Source organism: Varroa destructor, unplaced genomic scaffold, assembly GCF_002443255.2.
Source record: "Varroa destructor unplaced genomic scaffold, Vdes_3.0 BEIS01000007.1, whole genome shotgun sequence".
Lineage (NCBI taxonomy): Eukaryota > Metazoa > Arthropoda > Arachnida > Mesostigmata > Varroidae > Varroa > Varroa destructor.
The window spans coordinates 38376116-38402407 of NW_019211460.1; the positions used below are offsets into that span (position 1 = coordinate 38376116).

The window sequence follows — 26292 nt, forward strand, 5'->3', positions numbered from 1 at the left end:
CGAGTATAATACGCTATAAAACCGAGTCGCTGAGGCGACAGCTTTTCAAGATACAGCTGTTCTAATCAGACTTGATCCGTATCGGAGCAAGGAAGTCGTCTCAACGGTGAAACTGCTTTCAAACGAAACAAATAACGCACGCGGGTTAAAATTCTCGGCCGGCAAATCTGCTGGTTGGAGCTAACGGTTTGCTTGAAAAGAGCTGTTGATAGGGGCTGAATAGAGCAGAACGTAGTGTGATTTAGAAACTAGTGGCGGATTTTCTTTGAATTTAACCAACTCCATACCCTTCTAACGAATTCTATTCCAACTGAATAAGTACGTACCTGATAGATAGACAGTACTAACGGTTCCACAACGTTTTATGATGATAAGTGAAACAGCTCTACGAAATTAGCTATTTGAAAGGCATTCTGATCATCATGTTGGGAATCTGGGCAGGTAGGATTATATTGTTTGTTACCATAGAAGTATCTTTTAGTGCTACACATAGGAACAATTTACAAGAATACTTGTACAAATCGAACATTTTTCAGGGCTATAGTCGTGTAGAATGCAAACGACCAAGTATGATTATCTAGAGAAGGTAAAACAGTCTGTTAGGGACTCTGGGAAACACCTGTTCGGTTGATGAAAAATTTATAGCAACGGCACCATATTTTCAACCTGTTTAAATACAGTCACAAAGTAATATATATTAGGAAAATATATCGTAGAGAAACAAGCGGCTCTACTGTACGCCCATCCAACTGCTAGAAGTTCTCGTCACACCAATTATATTACAGGTAAACTTGAAGTTTTTAATTCGTTCGATCTTCTAACGGCTTGCGCACTATGTGAAGGCCGAAAAGCTAATGTAAACCTATCGAATATTCGTTAAAACTTATTTTTTGAACTAGAATTGAGAATTTCGGAACATTTTCGCCTGGATAAAATATTCAAAGTGGAAATACTCGTCACAAAAGCAAAGCGCATGCGCGCCACATACAATTGGAAAATATAAGAAACAGAGCGTCCGAAAGAGAACCATTACCCTACCCAAAGTTTTATTTATTCCCTATTATAATTGATATTATCGTATGACGATTTACTTTCTAGGCATGTTGTTAAAAAATATGATCAGAGAACAAATGCCTGTCAGAAACGTCCTATGTCTATATAGACGTACATATAAGTGTGGTAACACTTTATATAAACGTTTGCCTGCTTCTACCTGTGGGCAGACGGTCCCTTTTTACATGGCCATACCAATACTGGACACCACTCAAAATAACTGCCGATCAACTTGAAAGCAATGATATTTGCTCGACCCGAGCTTGAGCTCTGATTTTCAACGAATTAGTCTCAAGCCACATGAGTTACGAGAATCGATTGCCCACTTGTTATCCCCTGTGTCCCCGATCACTTGTTACCCCATTCCAGTTATTCTAAGTGTCGTGTAATTCTTCCTGCGTGCAGTGAGCTTTTTAAAAAAAAGCTCACTGCACGCTTCAGTAATCCCCTAGACCTAAGTCGATTATTTGTCGAAATGATGCCTGTAGATCATTAAGGCATCCTAATCATCGTATGACCTCGTGCGTTTCAAAATGTATTTTGATTCACATAAATATTACAAGTCTATAGAAAAAAGATATTCCTTTTTTTACATTTGTTTTTTTATTATTTTTTTTAACATTACTTATTGGAATAAGTAATGTTAAAAATCAATTTCATTGCGTGTGCTTATTTTGTCGAGGTACAAGGACGCAATGATACAATATGTCCAGTGGGACGAGTAATGCACAAAGGCATGCCCAGTTCCTTCGGGCAGTAGCGGTTGCAAATGTTACGAGCACTAACAATACGCCACAAGGTACACGTCTAAGGTTAGCCTACATAAACGTTTTAAGTGGAACATATAGGGTTATAGTTTAGTTAATAGCGTTTGCTTATGACGTAGGAACTGGCAAATACCAATGCAATATTTTAAAAATGTTATTCATTAAATGTTATGATATTTAAAATTAATCAAAATGAGTACCTGTAATTTGAGGAATGGGAAATGAGTTTACTGGCACTCCTTCATGGTTGCCTATGACAGGGATGACCTTGACGTCAGGAACGTACATTCGTAGTACGTCTAAAGTTCGGTTGAACTGACGAAGGTTACCCTCGCGTGTCGTCTGCCACACGTTGTGAGATATGATGTCACCTGTCCAATAAATGTAATCAGGCTTCACCTACTCAACAAAAATAAAGTGTTTAAAAGATTGTACTGACATCTTCTGATGCCTGGAAGATAGGTTCCAGGAGGAAAGAATTATTCGAAGCTATATCTATAAGGGATTGTAACAAATATAACTGTGACGATAGTAAGCACAATGGACAAATAGACTTCGGACGTCTGTCAGATATTCCTTTCTGCTAATACGTTCGGTCTGCCATGTTCACCACAACTTGAGCTTCCCTGAGGTAAACCAGGTATATTATTTTGATATCTGCACGCAAGACGAACCTTCGTCCATGTGCCATCATATTGCCGTCCTTGCAGTAGGTCCATTTCTGTTTATCCAACCTATTGCTAATCCTAATTCAAATAGCTTTCCGCGTTTTCTAGCACTCCGGTTTCATTTATCCTGTCAATCATCTCAACGAAACGCCACACGGTACGTTTTTACACCTTGTGTTGTCTTTCGAGTACTGTCACATTCTTCGATGATTTTCGGTTTTCGCTCGTTGAACCTAAAATTTCATGGGGGAAACTCCACTGGTATTGGGGCCAACTCAGAAACTTCTGCTTTTCTGTTTTGTCTTTGTTTCGGATTTTCTTCGTTCCGTTCTAGTCAGCTCTGTAGATTTGCCGGTAGGATTGGCTTAAATCTTGGTTGAGGATAACCGTTTCTTTGATTTTTATGTGGCTTTTTTGTCGTCAATGTACGTACACGTGCTTTTTTTAAGCGGTGTTTCCTTAGCCAAGCCACCGATCTACGTTGGCATCACTCATTACTCAAAAATCAATCGTCATCAACCATGAGCGCTGCTTGATTTGATTATTAACCCGGAGAAAATGAGCGGGCCAATTGATCCTTAAGACAAAGAAGTTTGAAAAACATCTTTGTCTTTTCATTTGTCCCCAATCCATCGGAAATCATCGAATAACAGACATTGATGACGAACAAAGACGTACTTAGAATGATATCATATATCTATATGTATATAATATCAACGTAACGTTAAAGAAGGGTAGTGAAGCAACTGCGTCTATTGTGCTATAGTATGAAAGCTTAGCGAAAAGTGCGAACCGGCAAAAAAAAAAAAACTATCCCTCAGGAAAAAGAGCACGTGGAAGCTAAATAGCCCTACATATCATAGAACGGCATATGAGAGTTTATAAGGCAATGTATTATAGTTGTCGAATAGAGTTAACAGTGCCCAGGTGTTCTATTGGTTGAAGGGGAGCCAGACGACAATGGTACAACGCACGATATGCTTCGATGAATAACAGCATACATTTATTGCGAGAAACAAATTCTCTCTCGCTAAACGTATTATCTATGCATCATCTATTTAGCTCGTAACATAGGAATTAAAAACAAGCTTTTACTGGTCGTGATTAGAAAATCATACCGCAACAGTGTTGAACAAAACTGCAGGAGAACATGGGCTTGTAGACTCAACAATACCACATAAGTAGCAACGACATTGTTATATTTCCCTAATTGAATGAAAGAATAGTGATGACCTCGACATGCTGAGGAGGGTTACAATCGTCTGTCTTCAGAGCTACGGCTGCAACGAGTATTTAGTATATGAATAATGTTTTCAATAATAAAAAGCTTAGATACCAAGGAAATAAAAGCCAGTTTTTATTGGACGTCCTACCTGTTTTTCGATATACTTGAGTGCCGAAATTAATGTTCTTTCAGGAATATCACAAGTCACGTACGTGCCCCAGAAGCCAGCGTTGTCCGCACCAACTGAAGAGCCCTTCTTCTGGGTCGAATCAGTGTGGCAACAAAGCGGATCCGCGCAGTTAGCGTTTGAGCCAGGGGCATACTGATAGTCGACGTGTGTATCTGTAATATGGGCGATCCGTAGCTTTGGTGCAGAATCGGATGGCACGGAAATCTAAGAAATTCAAAGTGTAAATTGTAGATCTTTTTTTAGAAAATTTCATAATAATGGAAATACAGTTTTACAAGCGGGGAGCGATTTGGAAAAACGCTACTTTCGGCTTCAGTAAAAAAATTGCTATATTATCTTTGTGAAAATGTCATTCTTCCTAGCAATAAAGTGATGCAAGTTCGTATATATGCTTTCTGCTGCTTTATTTTTTCATTTATTTAAACTTGCTCGGTCTGTTGCTCCGTCAATCACAATAGTATGTAACGAAAATTTCTGAAAATATTAGCATCCGTGTAAAATAATAATGTAATTATATGTGAGATAAACGCGTGGTAGTAATTATCGTTGTGCTTTGCACACAACATACCGCAGCAAGTCGAACACGGTCTATGGAAACAGAACACAGATAAAGACCGTGTAGAAAATATCTTCGAATCAAAGTTTTTTTGCACTCTGAATAAAGCGTTACTCCTCTCTAGTTCCCATTTTTTGTTTGAAGCATTTTTGTCTAGCAAAATGTAATGGAGTCCCTATCAAGGAAGTTAAAATACCATCATAACGTTTGCCAAATACAGTGAATCGCCGTGTTATCAAGCAAATGTCGATTCGCATAAAATTATAACCTATAGGTGTATATCAGATGATCGGACTGAAATTTGTAACGGTTCATATCGACGGCTTATTTCCTCCTACTTTTCGTAATTTTCTTTTCTTTCTTTTATTTATGTCCCTCATTTAATGTTAGATTTCCGCATGCATGTATTAGAACAGTAAGTTTGTCTCAGTGTGAATAAATTGCGGCGAAAACGTTGGTGTCCTCTAGGTAGACGTGTTCTCCCTCAGAAAAACGACGATATCTTCTTCGATTCAGTGCAAACCCTCTGCCTGGTCGCACAAAAGGTCCGTATCGGACCGGAATTGAGCAGATGATTTTTTTTCCTCAGCTCGCTTTATCCGACGTCGACCTAATGCTTTCTCGCTCTTGGATCCACGCTTCTTCTGTCTTAGCGTTTCACTTCTCGCGTTCTTCATATCGGATTCTCCCCTAGGCCAGCGAATTGCTGTTTTTGTTTGGTATGAGAACTCTGGCTGCCTATAGTGTCACTGGCCACTGATTGTCTTCGTGCTGAAGGTTCTTATCAATTTTAGCTACCGCTCATAAACACACTCGAACGTCGTTAGGCAAGGCTGAACTGTCTAAATATGTTAGGTTTATGCTATCAGGTGCAAATAAACCGCGTTGTTCTTTAGATTCGATTAGTTTCATTGGAGTGTTAACGATGTGATCCTAAGACTAACACTTAGCTTCCAAGTACCTTTCTCATACCGGTTTCAATGAAGTAAACATATGGTGTCATTTACGTTTAAAACTGTCTTGAATAAGTGACAGTAGATGCGACAGTGATGACTATCTGCTATAGACTCATGTGCTTCAATCTTGGAGAGTAGTCCAATGAGCTTTTTTTGCTGTCCGCTAATCGTATTTGTCCCGAGGATAAAAATGCCAAATAGGGCCTTAGAGGCAATCGGAAGGACTATTGAAGTATACCCCGTCGGGCTGGATGACTCAGCTAGAGTTTGCCGACGGCTGTTAGCAGATCGGGAGACAGCTCGTTTGGCAGATATTTTCCATTATACTGGAACAGCGAACAGTAGCAAAAATAACTGGTCCTCGAAAAGCAGATCACCATTACTATAACTTAAAACTGCTTCCAAAGGGATCAATGAGGCTTTGCAGCGCAGGGACTTTGATAGTCGAACGTTGCTTGGATGCGACGAGTCATGAAAAGCAACCGAAAGAGAACTGGAAGCTAGAACGCAAGGAATTTTATGTGTCTTTATGTTTGATGTCACTTTCGAGAAGACCAATATCGATCCTAGCTAGCTTTTTTCCTTACTTCTTATGCACGTACGCATAAACATGTGAACGACGTTTCTCTCATTTTTTGTCGGCGTTACCTCTTTCGATTTTCCTATAGTACCCGAAATTTTAAGAATAAGCCAACCGAAGAGCTAACAGGCAACGATCTGGATCCACTGACAACTCGAAGGACTTGCCAGTCCTTCCGGCTACATCAGGCGGCATTCCCTAGCAAAGGCGACAAGTGATCGGTCCCTGGGGGCATTCGCTAGTGGCTGCGGACAAACAGGACAAATTTGTTCCGAGAACTGTATAGGATCTTCTCGCTGCTCTTTGGTGTCCATCGCCTTTCGTCCGTCCATCGCTATCTGTCCTATAACGTGTTTGCTGTCTCCGCGTGTTCTATAGCAGGCAGTAAATATCTCTGTGCCGGTGGATAATTTCGCATTAATAACAAAGTTGCGGTTCGTCCACAAGTTACCAGGGCAATACCACGTCAGCCACTACCACAACCGAGCAGAGTGCTGGCCGCTCCGTTTTTACCTTCGAGCAATTGAAGTAGTTGGCTTTGCCTGCCATTTGCAGCATACCCAGTGGCCTTACTCATAGTATAAACCGAGATAGTTACATACGAACCGTAGTCTAGGCTTCGCTAATTGGGGTTTTAATTGCCGTCCCATCATAGCTTTCTGCTGCAGGTCATCTAATACATTGCCTGGCGACATTCTTACATCGAGTTCCCCGTTGCTAGACGCAACAGGGAACTCGATGTACAGGTTGTTGTAGCGTTTGTCGGAGGGTTCGAAATCTCCCGGCAGATTGTCCAGCCGTCAAGTGCTACATATGCTTAAAAAAGAGGACTGCTCTATCCTTCCTTTTTGAATCTCGAATTGCACCTAATGGTATAGCATAGGGGGCTTTCGAGTATAACGAATGGATTGGGAAGCATACTGTGTGCCTAGATCATCAAAGAACAACGGCTCAAAGGAGTGACTGATTTTGGGTACTTTGCTTCTGCTTTCGCTTCCCCTTATAATATTGACTCAAGCCTCTAAGGACAACGGGCCGTCGTAGGGCCCTTGGCTCAACAATATTTTCGAATCTTTCTGGCTCAGAGTCTTCGCATCGCAGCTACGTATTGTTATTCGGTGTACAGACTCCCATTTTTTAATTCTAGAAGCTTCTGATGTTTCAATGGAGTATCTAATTTTTTAAAATGGATATTTTTTTTAAATATCTAATATTTTAGTATATATCTATATTGAAAGTAAGGTTTATGCCTACATCCCTATGCGCGTTATTAGAGACTGAGCTGCGTTCCGCTAAAAAGAAACTAGCAGTCTCCCGGTACTTTATTAATAAAGTACAATATATATATTATATTTCGTGTCTCTTAAGTCGCAGCACTTAGTCGTAAAAGACACATTAAATACTCAAATGGTTGAATGCAATTTCGATTTTTGTGCAAGTAGGCGCGACTCTTTTTTTTTTTTATTTAATGAATAAATTTAGCAGTGGCATAAGATGCAGACTGGAGTATGGAAGGGCTTGAATAAGACTGCATTCATGTATACGAATTAAGCCAGAGGTAATTCCCTCCATTAAATAAATTACTTCCATGCACATAGTAAATATCGCAAGGGTTTCCGTATGCCATACGTCATAGATTATCGCAAAATACTTTGTCCATGTCACTTGTTCTCCTTTTTTTTTTTGAAAGGCTACTAGGACAACCTTACGGCACACAGTCGCCCAAGCAAGGCAGTAATTTATCCTTCTATCGCTCAAGAAAACCCATACTTCTTGCTTCTGCGAGATCAGATATTTTACCTGCATGAGATTTCATATCGTGAGGTTTAACACCAGACCACTCGGTCATAGAGACATATCTTTCAACGCGAGTGTAGAGCCTCAAATTGCATGATTTTTATAAATGGACTGAATATTAACATAGGCTGAGGATCAGACGTGGGTAACACTCGTTCGTATGCCAGGTTTAGTTCTAGTGTTTCCTTTTGGATAGTTTCCGAGTGCTCTGCGAGGACAACGGTACGAGCGACTCTGCACGACCTTACTCAGCGGATGTGGAAAGTAAAACAACCAAGGAAGATATGTGTGTGTTGTGACGAAGAACACTGAACAGTGATACAAGTAACTTAAATCGACTCTCAGCAGCTAAGCAATGAACTTGATTGGAATAGATTTTGTCCTGCAAATACAATCTACCGTGGACGTCAGGTCCTGCAGCTGACGTGATTTGAATCAACACCCTTGATTTAGTGCTTGCAACCAACAGCGTTCTATCGCTTCAGATAGACTGACTGTACAAGCAAATCAGAGAGCTATGCTATCTTATCGGTTTATTGTGCATCACCTTTTCGTTACTGTAACTACTACACTATATACCGCAATACTATAGTTTACGTTAAAAATTGCCATTTTTTTTATCTACTACTACATTTTTTTTCTCTGCGACAATATTATATAACTTATCTGTTGGTGACTTTCTCTCAACTGTCAGTCAATTTACTTACTCCTTATTGCTAGACATGCTTAAGTTTGGCATTGAGGAACTTGTCCATCTAGGCTTCAAAACCACCTACACTGTTAAATGTTCAGTTCCTAATTTCATTTCAAACAGAAAGTAAAAATCCGTAAACGGGGAGTATTTGGAGAATGTAGACGGTGCAACAAAAAAGTCAAAGAGCGCAACTTTGGTGTTTGTCGTGTGTGGTCTCGCGTTGTCAATGGCCAGGATGTCCTGACCTCGTCTATTGGTGTTTTTTCCTGAATAGTCTGGCTGACTCGATGCAACTGGGCCAAAAAAACGTGCCGATCTGGTTCGTAAAAAGAAACTATTCGTGAATTAGGCCCTTGAAGTCCCATAACACATAATTTTTCTTGGTTAAAGGTGTGTTTGGATCGTGGACTTCGGCTCCTCGCCTGAAGCCAGCCATTTCGATCTCGGGTTCATATTGACGTACGGACAGCTTTTTTTTGTCACCGGTATCAAACATGGCCACGTGTCATCCTTTCTCACGCCTAGAGTGTACCAACTGTAGACCGTAACCCTCGACGAATTTAAGCACGTATCCCAAATGTTTATAATACAGTATAGTGGTATGTTGTTGTAACACCGTTTGTTCCACAGTACACATTCAACTTTCAGTATTCCAATGGGGTGAACGGCCTAGGTAGAGAACGAAGGAAGCTACGTGCATTCAGGTCTAGCGCAACGAATCGATGACAGCAGTGATAAAGAGACAACAGATTTTCACCACATTCCAAATTTAGCCGTTCGTAATGAAATTGGCGTTAAAACAAGAGGTTTCGGAGGCCTCGCTTACTGTTGTCGCTACCCTTAGCTGAAAACGAAATCGTGAACCTTCTAGTACAACCTTCGCGCTCGAAAGCCATTTCGTAGCAAAACATGGAAGCAAAAAAACAAACAAAGGAGTAGACGGCTGAAGGAAAAGCGCAGGCACAACTTGGAAGCGTACGTGAAAAAAATCTAATTCTATGACCCTTTGGATAACATAACGGCTTCGACTGGTGGTTGCCTTCGACGTGTTTCTCTCCGCCTGTCTGGCGTTCATGTCTTAACCGCTCTTTTTGCCCACTGTCGCGTCCTTGGCCGGCGGTCCACGGACGAAACGGTGTTTGCTATCCTAGACTTTTCCTTTTGCCAATGTACGTTATTACAACTGTGCTAGTGATAATATCGCTTGTATTTTTTCTAACGGCCATTATTAGCTAGACAGAAGTAAGCACGCCTCAAGCCAATCCATTGATCGGCAAACGAGGGTCTATCACCATAGGCTTTTGCTTGATAACACACTCCTACCCATCGATCAATGTACAGTTTGTAACCAAAGAAATGGCTGTGCGACGGACGGATGAATCTTGTTCCGAAGTGATAACATTGAGCGAAGCCATGCTGCCATTATTGCTATATAAAATGAAATGGATGTCCTGGCAATATGAACAGTATTTGTGTGAGCAAAAAAGATCAAAGAACAACGAGAGCTGGACATTTACTTACCTCTCCATAGCTGAACAAAACGAGCTTGCCATTTGTATTCTTACAATACGATTATAGGAATAATCACAATGATAAAATGAGCTGATGTTTCAAAGATCAAAGAGCAAATTGCTAAATCGACATTGTGACTAATGCTTAAAAGTACAACAACTCTTATATATATTTCGTACGAGCTGTTTTACTTATAAGGGTTTTATAAGGTAACCTGTGAGATACTTCATCGCAATTATTTCATGCTCAACAAAAATTCCCTGCAATCATAGGCAGTTGTATAAACGTATTGATTTTAATTGTGACACAAAATAAGTTCCAGCTCGACGACGCTGATCTACGTCATTGTATATATGAAAGTGGAAACGATTCCTGCATGCAATACATACACGCATCGCTTGGGTCTATCACATGTACGAGAACTTACCGGTTTTACGGGCGGCTTAGGTACGCCGGATGTAGCAACGGTCCAGTTAGACTTCTCAGTTAGTTCGCCGCATTCGTTATTGAAGACAATCGAGCAGATATCGTGCGGGGATAATGGCGATTGCGATATTACAGTGAAAAGCATATCCTTGAATAGTGGAATGATGCCATTGCACACGGCCTCTGTCTCGATGCGTAACGTTTTACAGCCAAACTTCAGAATTGCCACAAGGTTATCTCCTGACTTCGCTTTAGAGAGGAATTCGTTCACCTGTGGGTTGAAGTAACATTCGTACATTTGATCCATCCATATAACAAGTATAATTATACTCGGCCGGCGATTAAGATCTAATGATTTTTATATTCTGTTGACATCAGGATTTAGTTACATACTGACGGCTTGCAATGGAACACGCGGTATAATACACAGCCGTCTCTTCTAATTTCGAGCCAAGTTTAATCGGATGTTCTCTACAGGATTTCACGAATATTTAGTCATTAGCATGCGTTATTTCCGGGCTAATCCCTGGGCTATTACTGAGCAATTTTTTTTTAATCCAGTCAGTAGCTATTCACGACTATTTATGTTCGCCCACATAATGACAAAAAGGAATTCACTTAACGTGGATTTAATGAAAACTACCCCAATCAGGTTTGCCCAGCCCTTAATCCACTTAATCCTTTCGAGGACGAACCGAAACATAACGAATGTACTATGTTGATGATGATGGGTTATTGCTAATAATGATGGCCCTACCTACAATGTCAGACCTCACTGTTTGTTTGCTTGCTTCTACGAAAATACCGAACATTGAGAGTTGCTATCTAAGTGAAATAAACTCCTTGCTATAGATACCTATAGAGTTCCTAATTAACCTGGATCCTTTTTCGTTTATTATTTTGACTTGTTCGAGCACGTGAAGATCCTGGAGCATACAATTTACTATTTAGCTGATTGTAAACACATTAAAATTCACACAGACAATATAGAAACATTAAGTATGTTATGTTGAAAAAATATTTATATATATAAATACGATATACAAAAGGCAATTATATTGAAACTTGCTTGTGGAACCATCAAAGCTCAAAAAACGCGCTTAAATACCGCGTAAAATAAACGCGTCAAAATACAAACACCTTCATTCGAAACCGGAAGGGTTATTAACAATTGCATTGTGTATCTTTCAAATAAATGATAATCCTAGCATCTCTTATTATTGCTATTGTCCTATCGCAAAGGGCTCTAAATTTATTGAAGCTTGAACGTCCACGCTGACAGATCTTCGCTCTGACGAAATAAACATTCGATTAAAAACAATATACCCCCTAATTGCATATCCACTGCTTTTAGAGCAGCCCACTCAATAGGGGAAACCGCAACAGTAGTACAGGATTTCTCCTAACGGCGGAGGAGTGCTACAGAGGACAGCAGCATCCACTTAGCTGCTGGTAAATGTACTCTTTTCACCAAGCGAACGTGGCAATGAACGATCTTGTCACGTTTTTCTATCGTCCTATAGAGCGTAGCGCATCGTTATCTAGCAAGATAGAAAATACTATCTTGCTCCAAGCAACCGCCATTGGCTAGCATCGGTGGATGTTCTATCACATCTTTACCAACTATTTCGCTTCTGCTGTTGGCTTCGTTGAGTAATACGGCCCACAGTAAACAATAGCTGTAACAGGAACAATGTAAAACCAGTAGCAACGACGTTCCATCTTTCGTTACCATCTAAGATGCAATTTGCAGGAATTGCACCCTCCGATTATAAGTAACGCTTTGTGTACACTACATACAGCTACGGAGATGGCCACTTGCCGTTTGTGACATTCAATTGAGAAGCCCCCTATTTCCTCTTCCCCTTTGAGCTATGGTGACTGTTCATCTGCTATGCGGTACGGCCTACACGGGGCACTTTTGCATTGATGGAATGAATGGTAGCACGAACTCGAGTACGCTGTGCTTAAATACCCATACATATGTACTCGACCTACAGAAAACAATTTCAGCATATATATATATTATAAAACTGAATCCTTTTTCCGAAACTGACAATACATCGGCTACCGGTTGAGGATTTGTACTCTAACCGCATAACAGCATATACATATGTAAGTACGTAAATTACTATATTATTACATACTATGTATATATATTGTAGTGTGGAGGCAGTCCTGTTGCCAGCTATATATATGTATGGTTTATAGGGCTTTGGTTCTCGAGTAATGGATTAGAATTTTAGGGCCAGTGGCGCGCGTCCACGGCTGGCTACGTAGGCGCCTGCTCGGGCTTGATTGCGTACTTTTTTTAGGCGTAAAAGAGTAGTGCCAAAATGACAGCTTCGTTGACGATTTCTACGAGCCTCATGCGACTTCAGAATGCACCAAGCTGCTGGGGAGTTCAATCAGCATACACAGCGGGTTAGCTTCTACATCCGTTGCGATGTCCAAAATCATCTCCAAGGTAAGCGTCCTAGTGCTGATACTAGCCGGTTCAATATGTTAACGTAGCAGGACCCATTTCGGATGTAATGCTCCTGGCGGTACTTATTTACGTGATATCAGGCAGCCCTTTACATAATGCATTCGCCTAGAAATTACAATACTAACGCTACAGGAATGCTGTCCCTAATATACTGTTGTACATCTCTCATACCAACGGTTAGCTGCCGTCTTAGTGCGTAGCGGTAACCTGGTCGCTCCGTAAAGTCATTCGACGCCATTACGTCGATTTGATTCCACCGATGACAGACCTAACACGAGGCCACCACTTTTCGGATTGCGACCCTAGCCAGCGCCTGACAAATAAGCGCGTCTGCACGTCTTGCAATGCTTTCCGGACAATGAAGTGCTTAGCTCTCTCCCTGAGTGACTCAGCGGGATCGTTTTTTCCGATTGAAACGGCGGACCAGGGTTGCTTTCTCCGTAACCATGTATGCCGAGCTATACTTGATAACCTGGCAGACAAGTATCCTTCCTTATCTAAATCGAAACCGCTTTTTCGTACCGCGACAGAATGTTTACAGACGTTGGGTTAGTTCACACGCTTCAATGTAATACTTTCGGTTACTACCACCATGCGATGCCGGTACATAACACATACTACTCGATAACACATACTGGCACCATGCACCCGGTAATGAATAACACCTAGTCTCGGTATCGGTCGGGCGACGACTAATATGCCTGAACCTTCTCGACCTCGGTTCCGTTACTGTCCCTCTCCAGCTTCGTCTTCCGAGTATACCAGAAATGGCATAAGACAAAGTCACCAAGTGTCTTGTGCTTTAGTAAATGTAACGGCGCAAGTAAAATCCCGGCTAAACCAGCAACTGTAGAAACGAGACCCAAAACTGAAACCCCTTTTTCCCGGGGTCAAGATGAATTTCCTTGGCTGTCACTTTGGTTCTGAGATTTCACCTTCAACCGCAAGCTCGCGCAATCGATGGCTCTTAGCAGCTTCCCGCAGGCGCTTTATGTGTGCCTCGAAGTCTCGTGAATATATGATAACATCATCAAGGTAGATGAAAACAATGAAGTAAGTACTTGTCCATCTAGCACGCTGGCGGGATCGCGTGACTCGCAATATTATTGTGGTCCCTTAAGAACTCAAACGAAAATTCCGCTGGCTAACATATACCAAAAAAAGTCTAATTAAGGTCTCTCTCAGACGAGAGTTCGTCTGTTGCGGTACATATTCTATTACCTCTGACTATTGAATCCGTCATTAAGAATCTGGTGATAGAATCGAAGCTCACATCCAAACAAGCCTGTCGGAGCGACCGAACCATAGGACCTCGAGGCTCGCCTGCTGTTTTCAGACAATTAAGGGATGGATCGAGTTTTTGCAAAGCCTCTCCTTTCATTGGTCGGTCAGTAGGTTGCGTTAAAGGTCCTTAACTAAATTCGAATAATTCAAGCGATTTATGCAGTCGATGGCCGATAAAGTACGCGCTACTTGACGGTTACAGTGGAAGCATCTTTCAACATAATCGTATTATTTCTACAATGAAGTGTTTAAACCATTTTTGTAGAGAAGAAAATTTTGAACGATCGTAACTGTTATGGAATACGTATTTTTGCGTCAATTTTCAACATAAAGCAAAATGCTGTAACAAGCCGTGCGTCTACAGTATGTTATATATATATATATATATATATATATATATATATATATTGACAGCATCAATAAGGAAGGCACATATCTTCTACCAAAGCGCTACACTGTGATGTACAATCATACAGATAATACAGAGCTAAAAGCTGCTTTGGATAACTTATACATGTGTCCACATTTGCTCGCAGGTTCCATGTCCTGGAATTGTGTAATCATGTCACCTGTGTTTCCGACGTACAATGGAAATAGTCGCTTTGCAGAGTAGGCATCTTGCGTATGAGGTGGATGGTTGTGTGACGTTGTTGTTGTTAGCTCGGCCTGATGAGGTTTTCTCCTCTTCAAATCTTCGAATCAACAATTGTTTGGCAAACGATGCTGCCTCCCTTCGCGGCAGCGATAATGAAACGGTGCACATGCACATAAAGACGGCCAACAGTAATTGCATGGTGGATAGGATTCTGCAAATAGAGAAACAAGTTAAACAGAGAAGAATAGCACCGACCGTATTCGTTTAATCTTTACTTTATATTTCAAATACGTTGTTTTGAATTTTTACAGCCGGTTACCTCCAAACTCCATGATTTGTATGCGTGCATTTATTTAGTATTCTATCACCCTAAATCGCTGCTCCAGCTAAAGCTCTCATAATGGTTTCTTTACGCGATGTGAAGATATTCGTTTCAAACTCATGCGTCAATTAACATACCAAACATTGTTAAGATATATACATTTTGGCATATATATGGTACCCTATACCATGCACATAACAGTTACACGAGCCTGACGAGAACTGTCGTTGCAAGATGGTCATCATGGAACGAAGTTCATGAAGTCCTTGTACTCTGCGTAGGCGATGGTAATACGTTTCTATATGTCCAATAACCAGGTGACTATTTTTCAGGTCTCGTTCGTCATGATTCACGATCAATAAAATTCATCCTTCACGAATTCTCGATCCCACCTAACGAGTTTCTGTTAGAATTGAAACGGGGACGGAGACCCTCGACGAGCAGCAAGGTCACCACTAGAAGGTAGACGAGCTTGTTAGGGCTTGTCCGGTGCAACCTCAAAGCTCTTTTAGGCAATGGGGTTTTTGTTCGATTCAAGCGCTCAAAAATTCTTAACCGTGACTTCCATCTCAAATTATTCTAATTCCGTAAACGGTGACCTACGCAGCTTAAAAGTCGGAAACTCACAAAGCTGTCTAAGACGATCGAGGGGGCTGGGTGTTGAAAGCTTGACGCTATCGAAACCTTTCTGCATCTTTCTGCAATATGCTAAAATAAAATTTGGCCGTTATACGAGATCAGCAGCACTAGGCGGACGAATCGAGCGGTCTGGTCGAGAAATATAGCTTCAGATATGATTAAGTTGATGGTCAATTCCGATTTCGAGACGACAGAGTCTAACCCTGTCTCCATACGGAACGATTGCTCGCGTACCTAAATCGTCTGCGCGAGGGAAACCTTCACTATAGTTATGGGTTTATGTATACTGTCCAGAAGCTATATTGAAAAAATCACCCCAGTTCGTTCCCGAAGTCTGAAAGAAAGAACGCGGGCAACTTCGAATCTCCATCATCAATTGTAATTTTGTTTTTCGGGAATGTATAGTATACGTTTTTATAGGCGACCCACGTGCGATTGGCGTGAGTCGCCTATGCCTTTTTAGGACAACAAGAAGCGTTGCATCCTGTCAATGGGGGCGAAGTAGTCCAGGACGAAGACGTTGATGAATAAAGCAAGGGACCAACTCCACAACGATTTTGAGGTTGGCAGTCCGGTTCGTCTGTCTTCCTTGTGCATAGTCTCTCAAGTCACTAGGACGGAGAACCCTCGTCTAGCCTTTCTCGTATGCTCATTATCGGTTCATGCCACGTTGCGGGGACCGTTGAAGCCCCCTGAAGTTCGGTATCACTAGATGAGAACATTCCAACAAAATGGTCGATAATTATTGGTGGGGCCATGAGATGCAGGCTTCCGGGCTCGAAGCCATTCCATAAGCCATAAGCCTTCCGTTCAGCCTCGCTTGTGGAAATAGCTTCCTGCTATTTTAAGTACTTTTTGCGCTGGACGGCATATGTCCTCCGGCTGATCACTTTGAACTTTACGGCTAGTAGTTCCGTGGCCGGTTGTAATGTTGCCAGTAGCCTAAAGGCACTACCGATTAATAGACACCTCAGGATGTTTGTAAAGGGCATTATTTTATTTAAAAACTTAGGTCAATTGCTGCGTGGATAGTAAGGCGCACGTAAACTTTCCCAATAGGGCCATGGAGCGTTAATACTAATTTATCTCTTAACGTGTGTGAAAATTTTCTTGATTTTAACAGACATCAGGAATTAAGAGAAATTGGTAAATTGTCATGCAGATATATGATTCTTTCAGATGCTATCCGCTCCTTTGATATAGATGTATATTAACTAACATCTTATATGATGATCAGTAACTTAATAGTGGCTTTGTAAATACAACCTTTCTTTATTCACGCAGGTTGCAAAATATGATTGTGGATTCGTAAATGTAAGGCTCTTCATTGGCCGGTAACACGTTGCAACAGAGTCCTGTTTTAAAATTGTACAGCATCCCTTCTATTTATTTGCTAATATCCTGAAACTCAAAGCGTGAATGATTTTTTAGTTTGGACGTCAGATGCTCATATAGCCAGTGCTTGATACTGCGATCACCAATCTAGATTCGTTTCATACCCCGCCAAAATATTAGGCGTTTATTAAATTTGTAGTAGACTGCAGTAGAGACTAGATTCGTGTGAGTCAGTCGCTGTTTTCTATCCATGTGTCTCTGGCAAGAAAAGGTCTAGACGTTTTCGATCGGGCAATCATGCTAATTTTGCTTAACCAATTTATCAATCCTCAAACATCACTTACTTGGAAGCCTTTACTGTACTAGTGAAACGTACTGGCATTCCAATACGCTTGATTCCGCCACGTTCTGATTAGCGGTCCTAAAATACGACGGTCAGCAACGTTGGTAAGGCACACGCTAAAAGCAAACACCTTTTAGTTCATTACAAAAAGGCGCTAAGCGGCGACCTTTTGAAAATACTGCTGAACATTTCTGCCGAAATTTTGATCTTGAAGTGGTCCTGATAAGAGTTCAACATGCAAATATTTCTTCCTTTCGCTTATTAACATATCTTAGGTGAATTAATAGCGTGTGAGGGTGACAGCTTATCGGTGAAAAAGGATGATTCCTTAACAGTCTGCTTCAGCTCTAGTCCTATAGAAGGCTACAGTTTTGCTTAAGAGTTTGTTTAAACGGTGACGGGCTTTATACTGACGCTTGTAGGTGCCACGGTCTTGACTCTGGTGTTGGTGCTTCGAACCATCTGCTCCACGTACGCGTTGGTCTTCTAAGCGTACAAACTTTTTAGCGACGTTTAGCGTATCGAAAACTTCCAGCCAGTACCAAATCTGTGTTCTTATTATCAGTCACATTTGTCGTGAGAACATCCGAGCTAATCGACGATCTATTTCTCGAAATCCAGCAAGATGGACCAAGGACTAGCGAAGAAACTATTTGTTACTATACTCTACGACAAAACTTCCTGTTCATATCTCGTTGCCAGCCAAAATGGATAGTCGACTTTTAAGAGATCTAAACTTTGCGTGCTATCTTTGGGTTGCCGGACACCATGGAAAGTGTTTTTGATAATCCCATCTTAATGCGCAAAACAAATTTTATACGAAGGCCGTGAATCGGCCACTATCTCTCACGACGTATATTTACAGGCACTAAACGAAGCACAACAAAAGAGTAGGGTCTCTTCCACGCGGCCGCGCTTTCTCGACTGACGCAATTGTTGTTGTGCAATCACGGAGACTCTTAAGTAATATACGTCAAATGTGTACCAAAGTCAAGAAGCTATTACCTTCACGCAGATTTCACCTTTTAGTGGTACTATAATAAATATTAGCGCTTCTTGGTGGACTGGGAAGGTATTTGATAGTTGAAAAATAACAATGTTTGCTTCTGGGCTTTCCTTCTTTATTTATGCTTCCACCCACGAGCCGGTTATATATACATATATGTATGTATAGCTATATTAGGGTTATGCTTACCCCTCTAAAGGTTACGTGAAGCCATCTTTACGCAAATAATATTAGCTTAATATCAGCCCTTTGAAGTCGTGTGTTAGATTTATTTTTCAATATGAGAAAATACGGATAGGCACAAAAGTAATGTTGAATATCTGTTGCAGCGTGAGTGACACAGTTATCTTGAGTAGGATCTTGTTGGATGTCTTCCAAAATGTCTAAGTAAGAAGCGCTATTTTATTGAAGTAAGTTTGATTTATGCTAAATCAGCTCGAACAAAATACAAACACCATGCATTTGATATTCGGACGAACTTTACACATGTTTATACTAACAGTTACCTGTAGTCCAGAATTTAGAAAACATTGTTGCACAGTCTAACAGGGATTGTCGCACAGCCTATGCAGTTGTGTAGAAGAGGCCTCCGACTGAATGGATCGGTACAAAAACGGTTAGATATCTCGGTGTCCTTGGCCTGACTGACGCAGATGAGTTAGTCTATTAACCTTCGTTGTATCAGGCCAACAGGCGTCGTTTTCGTTTTGATGCCCAACTAACGCTAGGCTAAGTTTGAGAAGACTTGTCCTTACAAAAATGCGGCGCACTAACCAGATTTCATGACGACGAAACGGAAGTTAATTATTCTAATTTTGTATCGGTCGCTGATTATATTATGGAGACGAAACTAGAAAAACTGCCCTCAACATTCCATATTCCTAATTTATAGCTAATTTCAATTGAGATTATGAAAAGTGAAAATAGATTGTCCTATTTTACAAGGCCCAAGTCATCGTTGTCAACTTTCGAACGTGATTTCTAGGCTGTCAGTTATCGTAGCGCTGCTTCATTGTGACGCGTCAGTTTGGATGAGTAATGGCAGTTATGCAGGAGTTAATGAACGTGCCAAGCTGGACAGCTGACCTAATAGGGTTTTCCGTTAACTGACATTATAGTTCTTCTGACCTAGTAACTCCATTTGAAAGCCTCTTAAAAGGCCGAACTCGATGGTTCCATTGTCGAATCATGAACGAATACGTACTCTACGTAATAATGAGTTCTCTGAGCTCAACAGTACAATATCGCGTTGTTTTGCCAGCTTTCTTTGGTTATGCAAAAGAGATAAGTACCGTAAACGTATGTAATATCGAATTTGCTTTAGATCAACAACTACATTCCTTCCATAAATCTCTGACTGTGCTTTTCCCATTCCACGGTGACTATCCGTCTCTGAAGTCAAAACGAGCCAGATTTCGACGAAAGCGTCGTTCAGAAAGTAACTGCTGCAGACGCCTCTGGTCCGCAGCCAGCGTTGACAGTAGCCAACTTCAACGGCTTGCGCCTCGGAGATAGCTCAAACCGAAGGACGCAAACCCGCAGCCCCGTAACCCCATCTAGATTAAACGGCCAGATAAACAAAAGAAAAACGACGCGGCAAAGAAGTTTGTAGGGTGCACAGCTTTTCGATGGACAGAAGAATAGAGGACCGATGTTACGCACACACATTTTAATGGATAAATGATTCATCTTCATTCACCATGACCCTTTCAAAGTCTGAAAGGTGCTTGAAAGGCGGACATAACATGTTTCAATGAGTCAAACTATTAGCTATTTTGAATAGTAAATGTGTTTTGATTGACTTATTATTTTCTAGGGTGATCGACTAACTTAAATCGTACAAGTGCACTTGTCATTTCCATTGAAAAAAATCAAAAAACCAGTCAATCAAGTGAAGACTGTTGATGTTTGACACCTTCTTCAAATCTTCTTTTGACATCACAAATTCATGACCGCTAGTCTGCGGGCATATCTTGAGTTTCGCGCTACTCGATACTGGTTACTTCTAGTTTTCGCTACACCACTACTTGTAGGTATACGTGGTAAAGCAGTTATCACAAATCAATGGAAAATACCGAGCCAACCAGTACGGATTAATGGGGCAATCTAATCGCTCAGGTGGTGCCAGAAGGGAAATTTCAAAGATAGCAGTGAATTGGCGATATGCATTGTTCATTCGTTTACTTTCATAAAGCCTACCTATAATCGTATATGATATGGATCGAAATAAAAACGTGAGAGACGCGAGATGGTTCGCGTATCGTAATACAGAATTCATTAAATATATGATGAATATATTAAACGATGCCACGGAACGAGTGATAAGGCGTCAAAACGTTTCATAACCGATATACATGGACCCTTCGAGCTTTAGTTGATCGACATGTAAACTGCGTACAAGCTGCCTTCTTCAATCTCAATTTTGTCTCTATCTGAGATTCGTCGTGATCGCTACGCTCATAACAACGCCAATAGCTGATGATGTTTCGCGGGTTTACCGAAGCTGGTTCGTTCCATATTCAATAGGCCTCGATACAGCTACCTAGATTTACTGCGAATACCTATCACAGTAAAGGTCTTAGTATAAGGAACTTGGAGCAGAAAAATCACCGCGATATTTATCGCAGTATTGCTTCATGGAAAATCAAAAGGTGAAAATCCACTTATTATGCACGAACTTATAGGCTGACACGTTTAGGCATCATCCACTGCGTCCATTGTATTTAGAAACTCGGATAATAATGTTTACCTTGATGAAATTCTTATAGGTCAACGTTGACAAAACAATCCTGGCCGATCTATACGTAACACACATATGTAATTGTATGAAATATACATAACGTAATTTATACATTTAACGTACAGAAAATAAGCGTCGGATAACGCTTTTTTTCTCGTGTTGCGGTGCCAGCAGCGAATTATTTGTGCATATTGTATCGTCAATCACATCACACGCCATTGTCGATAGTAGGGGGTAAAAACGCCACCATCTATAAACTGGCTAGCACTTCTGTAGCAAACTTCCAGCCTTTCGTTCTTAGAAACCAGGACGCCGCTTCACTCAGCTACTGCAACGAAGGGAGCAGTGAGAGGGCCGGCCGGCCGGCCAGCCAATTCAGTATGAAATCAACCAGCGATAACTTATTACAATTGGGCTATAAATGAAGACCGTGACTGAAAATTCGGCAGGAGGCGATAGCGGACCCAACAGACCAGACAAAGGGCTCACGATTTGTCAAAGCGATGCGGCTCACCCGTAAGTAGACTGCAAGATGGCTTTGCCGCAGCTTTTGCTTTCGTGAATTCCATTATACGCATCAGAAAAAGGGAAAGACTGCGGGCGTGTGCAGAAAGCCGCCTGTAAGACGAGCAATGCTAATTTTTCTCTGCATTGTTTTTTTTTTTTTATTGCAAAGTGAATGACAAAAACGTATTTTACGCCTCGCAAGGCTAAGGAACTAGGTTTACTGCACTACAGGTTCTCGTTACATTGTGACGTTATGTTGCGACTAATCTTATAGTCTATCTGAGGGGATTAGTTAAATGCAAGTTCTATAAATTATGTAGCTTCCGATTAAATGAATACATCATTTATTATTTCCTCCTCTTCTATATACTCCTCTATATACTCCATCTATTAGGTGTTAGATCTATTAGGTGTCTTTCTCCTACAATATTATAGAAAAAGAAATTCTTAGAAATGATGAACTAAAAATATTACTAAAGCTACCGCACCCTCGAAAATAAATGAAATATACAGATACTGTATTTGTTGTTTGATAAGCAAACGACATTAAGGTTTCACTATATACATTATACAAACCGCTATACATACAGCCTTAAATCGAGGGCAGGCTACATTCGTAGAGGTATTGCTCGCGGAAGAGAATACGAGCGACCATCGTTACGCCTATAGTCAGCGCCACTATGCCATTAACTGCACCACTATTCCGTTCTTTCTTACGTGAGGCCCACTTTTCTATTCGACGGAACTGATTCTTTTCGCACGTATTTTTTGACTGATACCAAGGTAACAGTCACAACAATGGTTTTGTCAAGCTGAAAATTTCTCCGGAAGAACACTTCTCAGTGCTGCAACGAAGAGGGCTAGGCAGTTAAACAGAACATTGTATGAGTCGATATGGTTCATGCATAGACAGTGCTGATACCGCCCTACGGCAAAGCAACTCGGTGTAAAGGCTGTTCCGATGATTTTCCTTTCTTCTGCTCGTCTGGATGATATCGTAATAAATGACCTTCTATTTGACACTGATCGGATGCCGGCAAAAGTCCATCTTTCAGAAAAGTGTTCTTACGTGTGTCTGCACGCATTTCAGACCTAAATTACGTCGTTTTACATATATATATATATATATATATATATATATATATATATAGAACGTACGTTCTCTCGTCGTGTATCTTTTTTATGCACATATTCCAGCTTGTGACCGTGGCCAGTATCGCTTAAATCAAAAAGAGTCGCTCGATCGCTGTGTTTAAATCAATAGGTATTTACTATAGACAATATAGGAGAATTACATTACCGGTATACCATAAAATACAAAGAAACACTGTTTGCATTCTACCGGTGAATAATTCCTATTAAAAGTGGAATCAGGCGATAACGGATGATCTCCCGTATAAACGCATCAATTTACTATTCCAGGATAGACAACACATTACAAATTTATAATAGGCACTCATATGAGGTATATATTAATTAGTTTATACGAGCGTGTTTAGAGTAGTTGACGTCAGTGCTAACGTCATGATACTCGCTGTCGACTTGAATGCCCAGTTCCGTATACGTACAGACGCGTATGTCCGCTAACATTTCCTGGCTGCTTTTTTTCACCCATCGTCGCTTTTCCATTAGTATCAGATAGAAAAACCCGTGAGACAATACCATGACATGTTGTTTATCTTGACGCGGTAAATAGTCGCGGATTCTGCGAATTAAAACAATCTATATCTAATATGGAAGTGTAATTGATAATAACACTAGCCGTTCAACTACGTACCAGGCTTCTACGGAACAGTTTATGCTACCGGGCATCCTATTACGATGCCGTAGCGAGGCTCACCGCGACCGGCTTACGTCGCAATAGCCAAAATAAACTTCGCATCTCTAGTAATAGTTATCGTACGTAAGTACATGCGATAAGTTAGGTGGCATGTATGTCGATACTGACAAAACGATAAAATGCTTAAAATAAGCTTTTCGACATACGCTCATGCGCCTAGTCAAATACATCATTTTCTCTACCACTTCATACCACCATCATAGTTATACCACTATAGAACTTCATAATAAAAATAAAAGAAATTAAAGTACAGGAAAATAGATGCGAGTTTCAAATAACAACAAAGATTTACTTCAGAGACGTAAAAAACTTGTATCATTCTTTCTACTGAGAAACAGTTCAAGTAGACGTTGCATACAACACATATACAAAACGTTCGTTACGTACGCGGATAAAACTTCTGTCGCGAAAAAGCCAACTTACACCTATATATAGTAGGTTTAGAGAGGGAATAGATGGGATGAATATTTTTTGTCGTTTTCGAACCCTGAACGTGGGAGGCTGCAATGAAAAGATATAATCGTAGCGTCACTAAAATGTACGAAATGGTAAGCTATATGTTTCTACGTACATACGGAACTTACACCCTGTGAGAGCCTTGAAGTTGCGACGGTCTTTACGTCGATTGTTTACGAAGTATTTAGCCGTTGATAAATCATTTTCCTGTCTATTGACTCTTAGCCCTTGTGCTGTGCTGTTATCACTCTGCCTATGTTGCGTGAGTGTCTATGACTGACTGAACGCAGCGTTTGCATGGTATAAGTGGCAGGTAGACATGCACAGGTAAACACACCATAGCAAACTGACTTATAAAACCCTCACTTCGAAGCCATTGCATCTTCAGCAAAATGCTGTAGATTTGCTAATGCCTTCATTAAGTAGCTAGAAGCGCTTCTCTATGACCGATCGCTTCAGACATCCCCATTGCAATACTGGACTATAGATGGAACAGTAACTAGTTTATAGCCTGCGGCGCAAATTATGAAAGTTCTATCAGCTTAAGGGCCAGCCAGCGTAACGGCAATAAGCGGCTTATCGACATTGTTAGGTTATGATTCGTATCTATACATGTGGAGAGCGTTCCCTCTTAGCCCCTATATAGTCGACGTAAAATTTAACGATAACTACCTTCAGTTTCGTGTAAACGTAACTAGATTGATTCGATCGCTTTGGTAGCAGCAAGTTAGAAGCTTCAAAAACTTAAGCTGCTTCCGAAGCAAATACGGTCGTTATCGACAAACGACCGTTTTAGTCAGAGAGCAAACATTCTATTTCTGCCGAATAAGCGACTATTATGTCGCTGGAAAATTCACGGCTGTCCATAGTGACTTTAAGGTGTAAACACTTTGTGACACGAGCGTCTATTTCGCATGGACGGTATACCTCACTATTTACTACTTTTAGAGTTAACTTACCTTTACCCAGTACAGCCTGAAGTGTTGACATGTATGAAAGTCGGGATCCACTTCAACCGGTTACTACAATACAATGAATGATAGGTACTCAATTAGTAGTATCCGAACTTCGTCACGAAATGCAGACTCTACATGGTTGAGCTAATTCGTCACAACTCGACTACTAATAGAAACTGCACGAGTTTCAGCTGTGGCGAACTAAAAAGTTGTGTGACACAACACGGATCAGTTGAGAGGCATTCAAACACTTTTGGCTTTCGATAAGTTTAAGGCGATATTCGAACGAGCTGTCAGCAGCCGATCCCCGCCTTTCCCTTTCCTACACCGATTCTTTCCATACTGTTAATCATATGGTATTAGCTCAAGGCGTACGCAGTGTTGTTGTATGGCGCACGACTAGCGGACGAGATAGCGGTTTCACAACGTGTCCCGTAAACGAGAACTACCATCTTATGAGAACGATGCACGAAGGTGGCGCTCTTAATCACATCTCGAGGACACACACCCACACACACACACACAGACACACACACCCACACACACACACATGGATCGGGCATACTGACACCCTCGCCTCGACAATATACGGCTAAACACGATACAATGTAACGCTGATGGAAAGGATCATGGATTCACACAGGTTGATTATGATTACGTTGTTAAATAGCCAGTGGCGTATTAAATGTCAACATTTCAAATATCGAGCATTTGCTCATTATTCAAAACTCTATTTCGTATAAGATTTCCAGTGCATAAGACCTTTCATGTGCAAGTCGTACTTTTTTTGGAAAAAATTCTGACTTAACTTGGAGCTGCGGTGTCCGATTCGTTCCCGCGCTTGATTCATTCGGATGCTAAGGCACCACTTCTCGCCACCGGTAACGATTCTACATAGAAACTTATCATTGCGATTGCGTGTTGCGTGCTCGGTGTTGGGCGGAATGTCTAGAGCCAATCAAAAATTGTATGATTAGCTCAGCTTATAGGGCACTCGTGTTCCAACTGTGTGTAGGTAAAAGTGTTCTCGATTCATATTTCTACAGCGCCTGCCTATAGTTACAGCTGCCTTCATTCGGCCCCTCTTAGTCTCAGATGGCCGATGGTCAGGACACAGTTTGTCATTCAAAGATGCCACTACTAAACCTCGTAAAACACGTTCAGACAGTCTTCTTCAGCGCGGAGTTCACACTGCACATGATATAAATACCTTGCGCTGCCTGGACAATTTTTTTACCTAGTGAAAGGACGAAATTAATTGGAAAAGCTATTTTTTGCCACACTTGCAGACACTGAAAATACTTATGATCTGAAGCATCTAACAAAAATTGGTCTTATTTGTGTTAGGACAAGGTGT

General features: G+C 41.0%; 1 protein-coding gene and 1 long non-coding RNA gene across 7 annotated transcripts in view; both read right to left on the minus strand.

The window, feature by feature from the left end:
• LOC111254980 (sphingomyelin phosphodiesterase) overlaps positions 1-25356 on the minus strand; it is a 38089-nt gene extending 12733 nt beyond the window's left edge. For 2 of the 6 annotated variants that reach the window (XR_015317481.1, XM_086975415.1), the window contains exons 1-5: positions 17019-17095; positions 14783-15002; positions 10426-10695; positions 3862-4107; positions 2021-2219 (exon numbers count right to left, since the gene is read on the minus strand). Coding sequence is in view for 5 of the 6 variants with exons in the window: in XM_086975415.1 (XP_086831541.1) it covers positions 2021-2219; positions 3862-4107; positions 10426-10695; positions 14783-15002; positions 17019-17080 (997 nt within the window). In the remaining variant the exon portion in view is untranslated. Of the gene's footprint in view, positions 1-2020; positions 2220-3861; positions 4108-10425; positions 10696-14765; positions 15003-17018; positions 17096-23946; positions 24025-24938 lie in introns of those variants that run through there. The other 4 variants (XM_022816508.2, XM_086975416.1, XM_086975417.1 and 1 more) reach the window with 4 other exon arrangements.
• On the minus strand, positions 15046-17012 carry LOC147754682 (uncharacterized). The gene is made up of 2 exons (XR_015317493.1): positions 15741-17012; positions 15046-15568 (listed from the first exon to the last, which is right to left on the minus strand). It is a non-coding gene; the product is annotated as an uncharacterized LOC147754682 (long non-coding RNA).
• Positions 25357-26292: the final 936 nt, after the last annotated feature.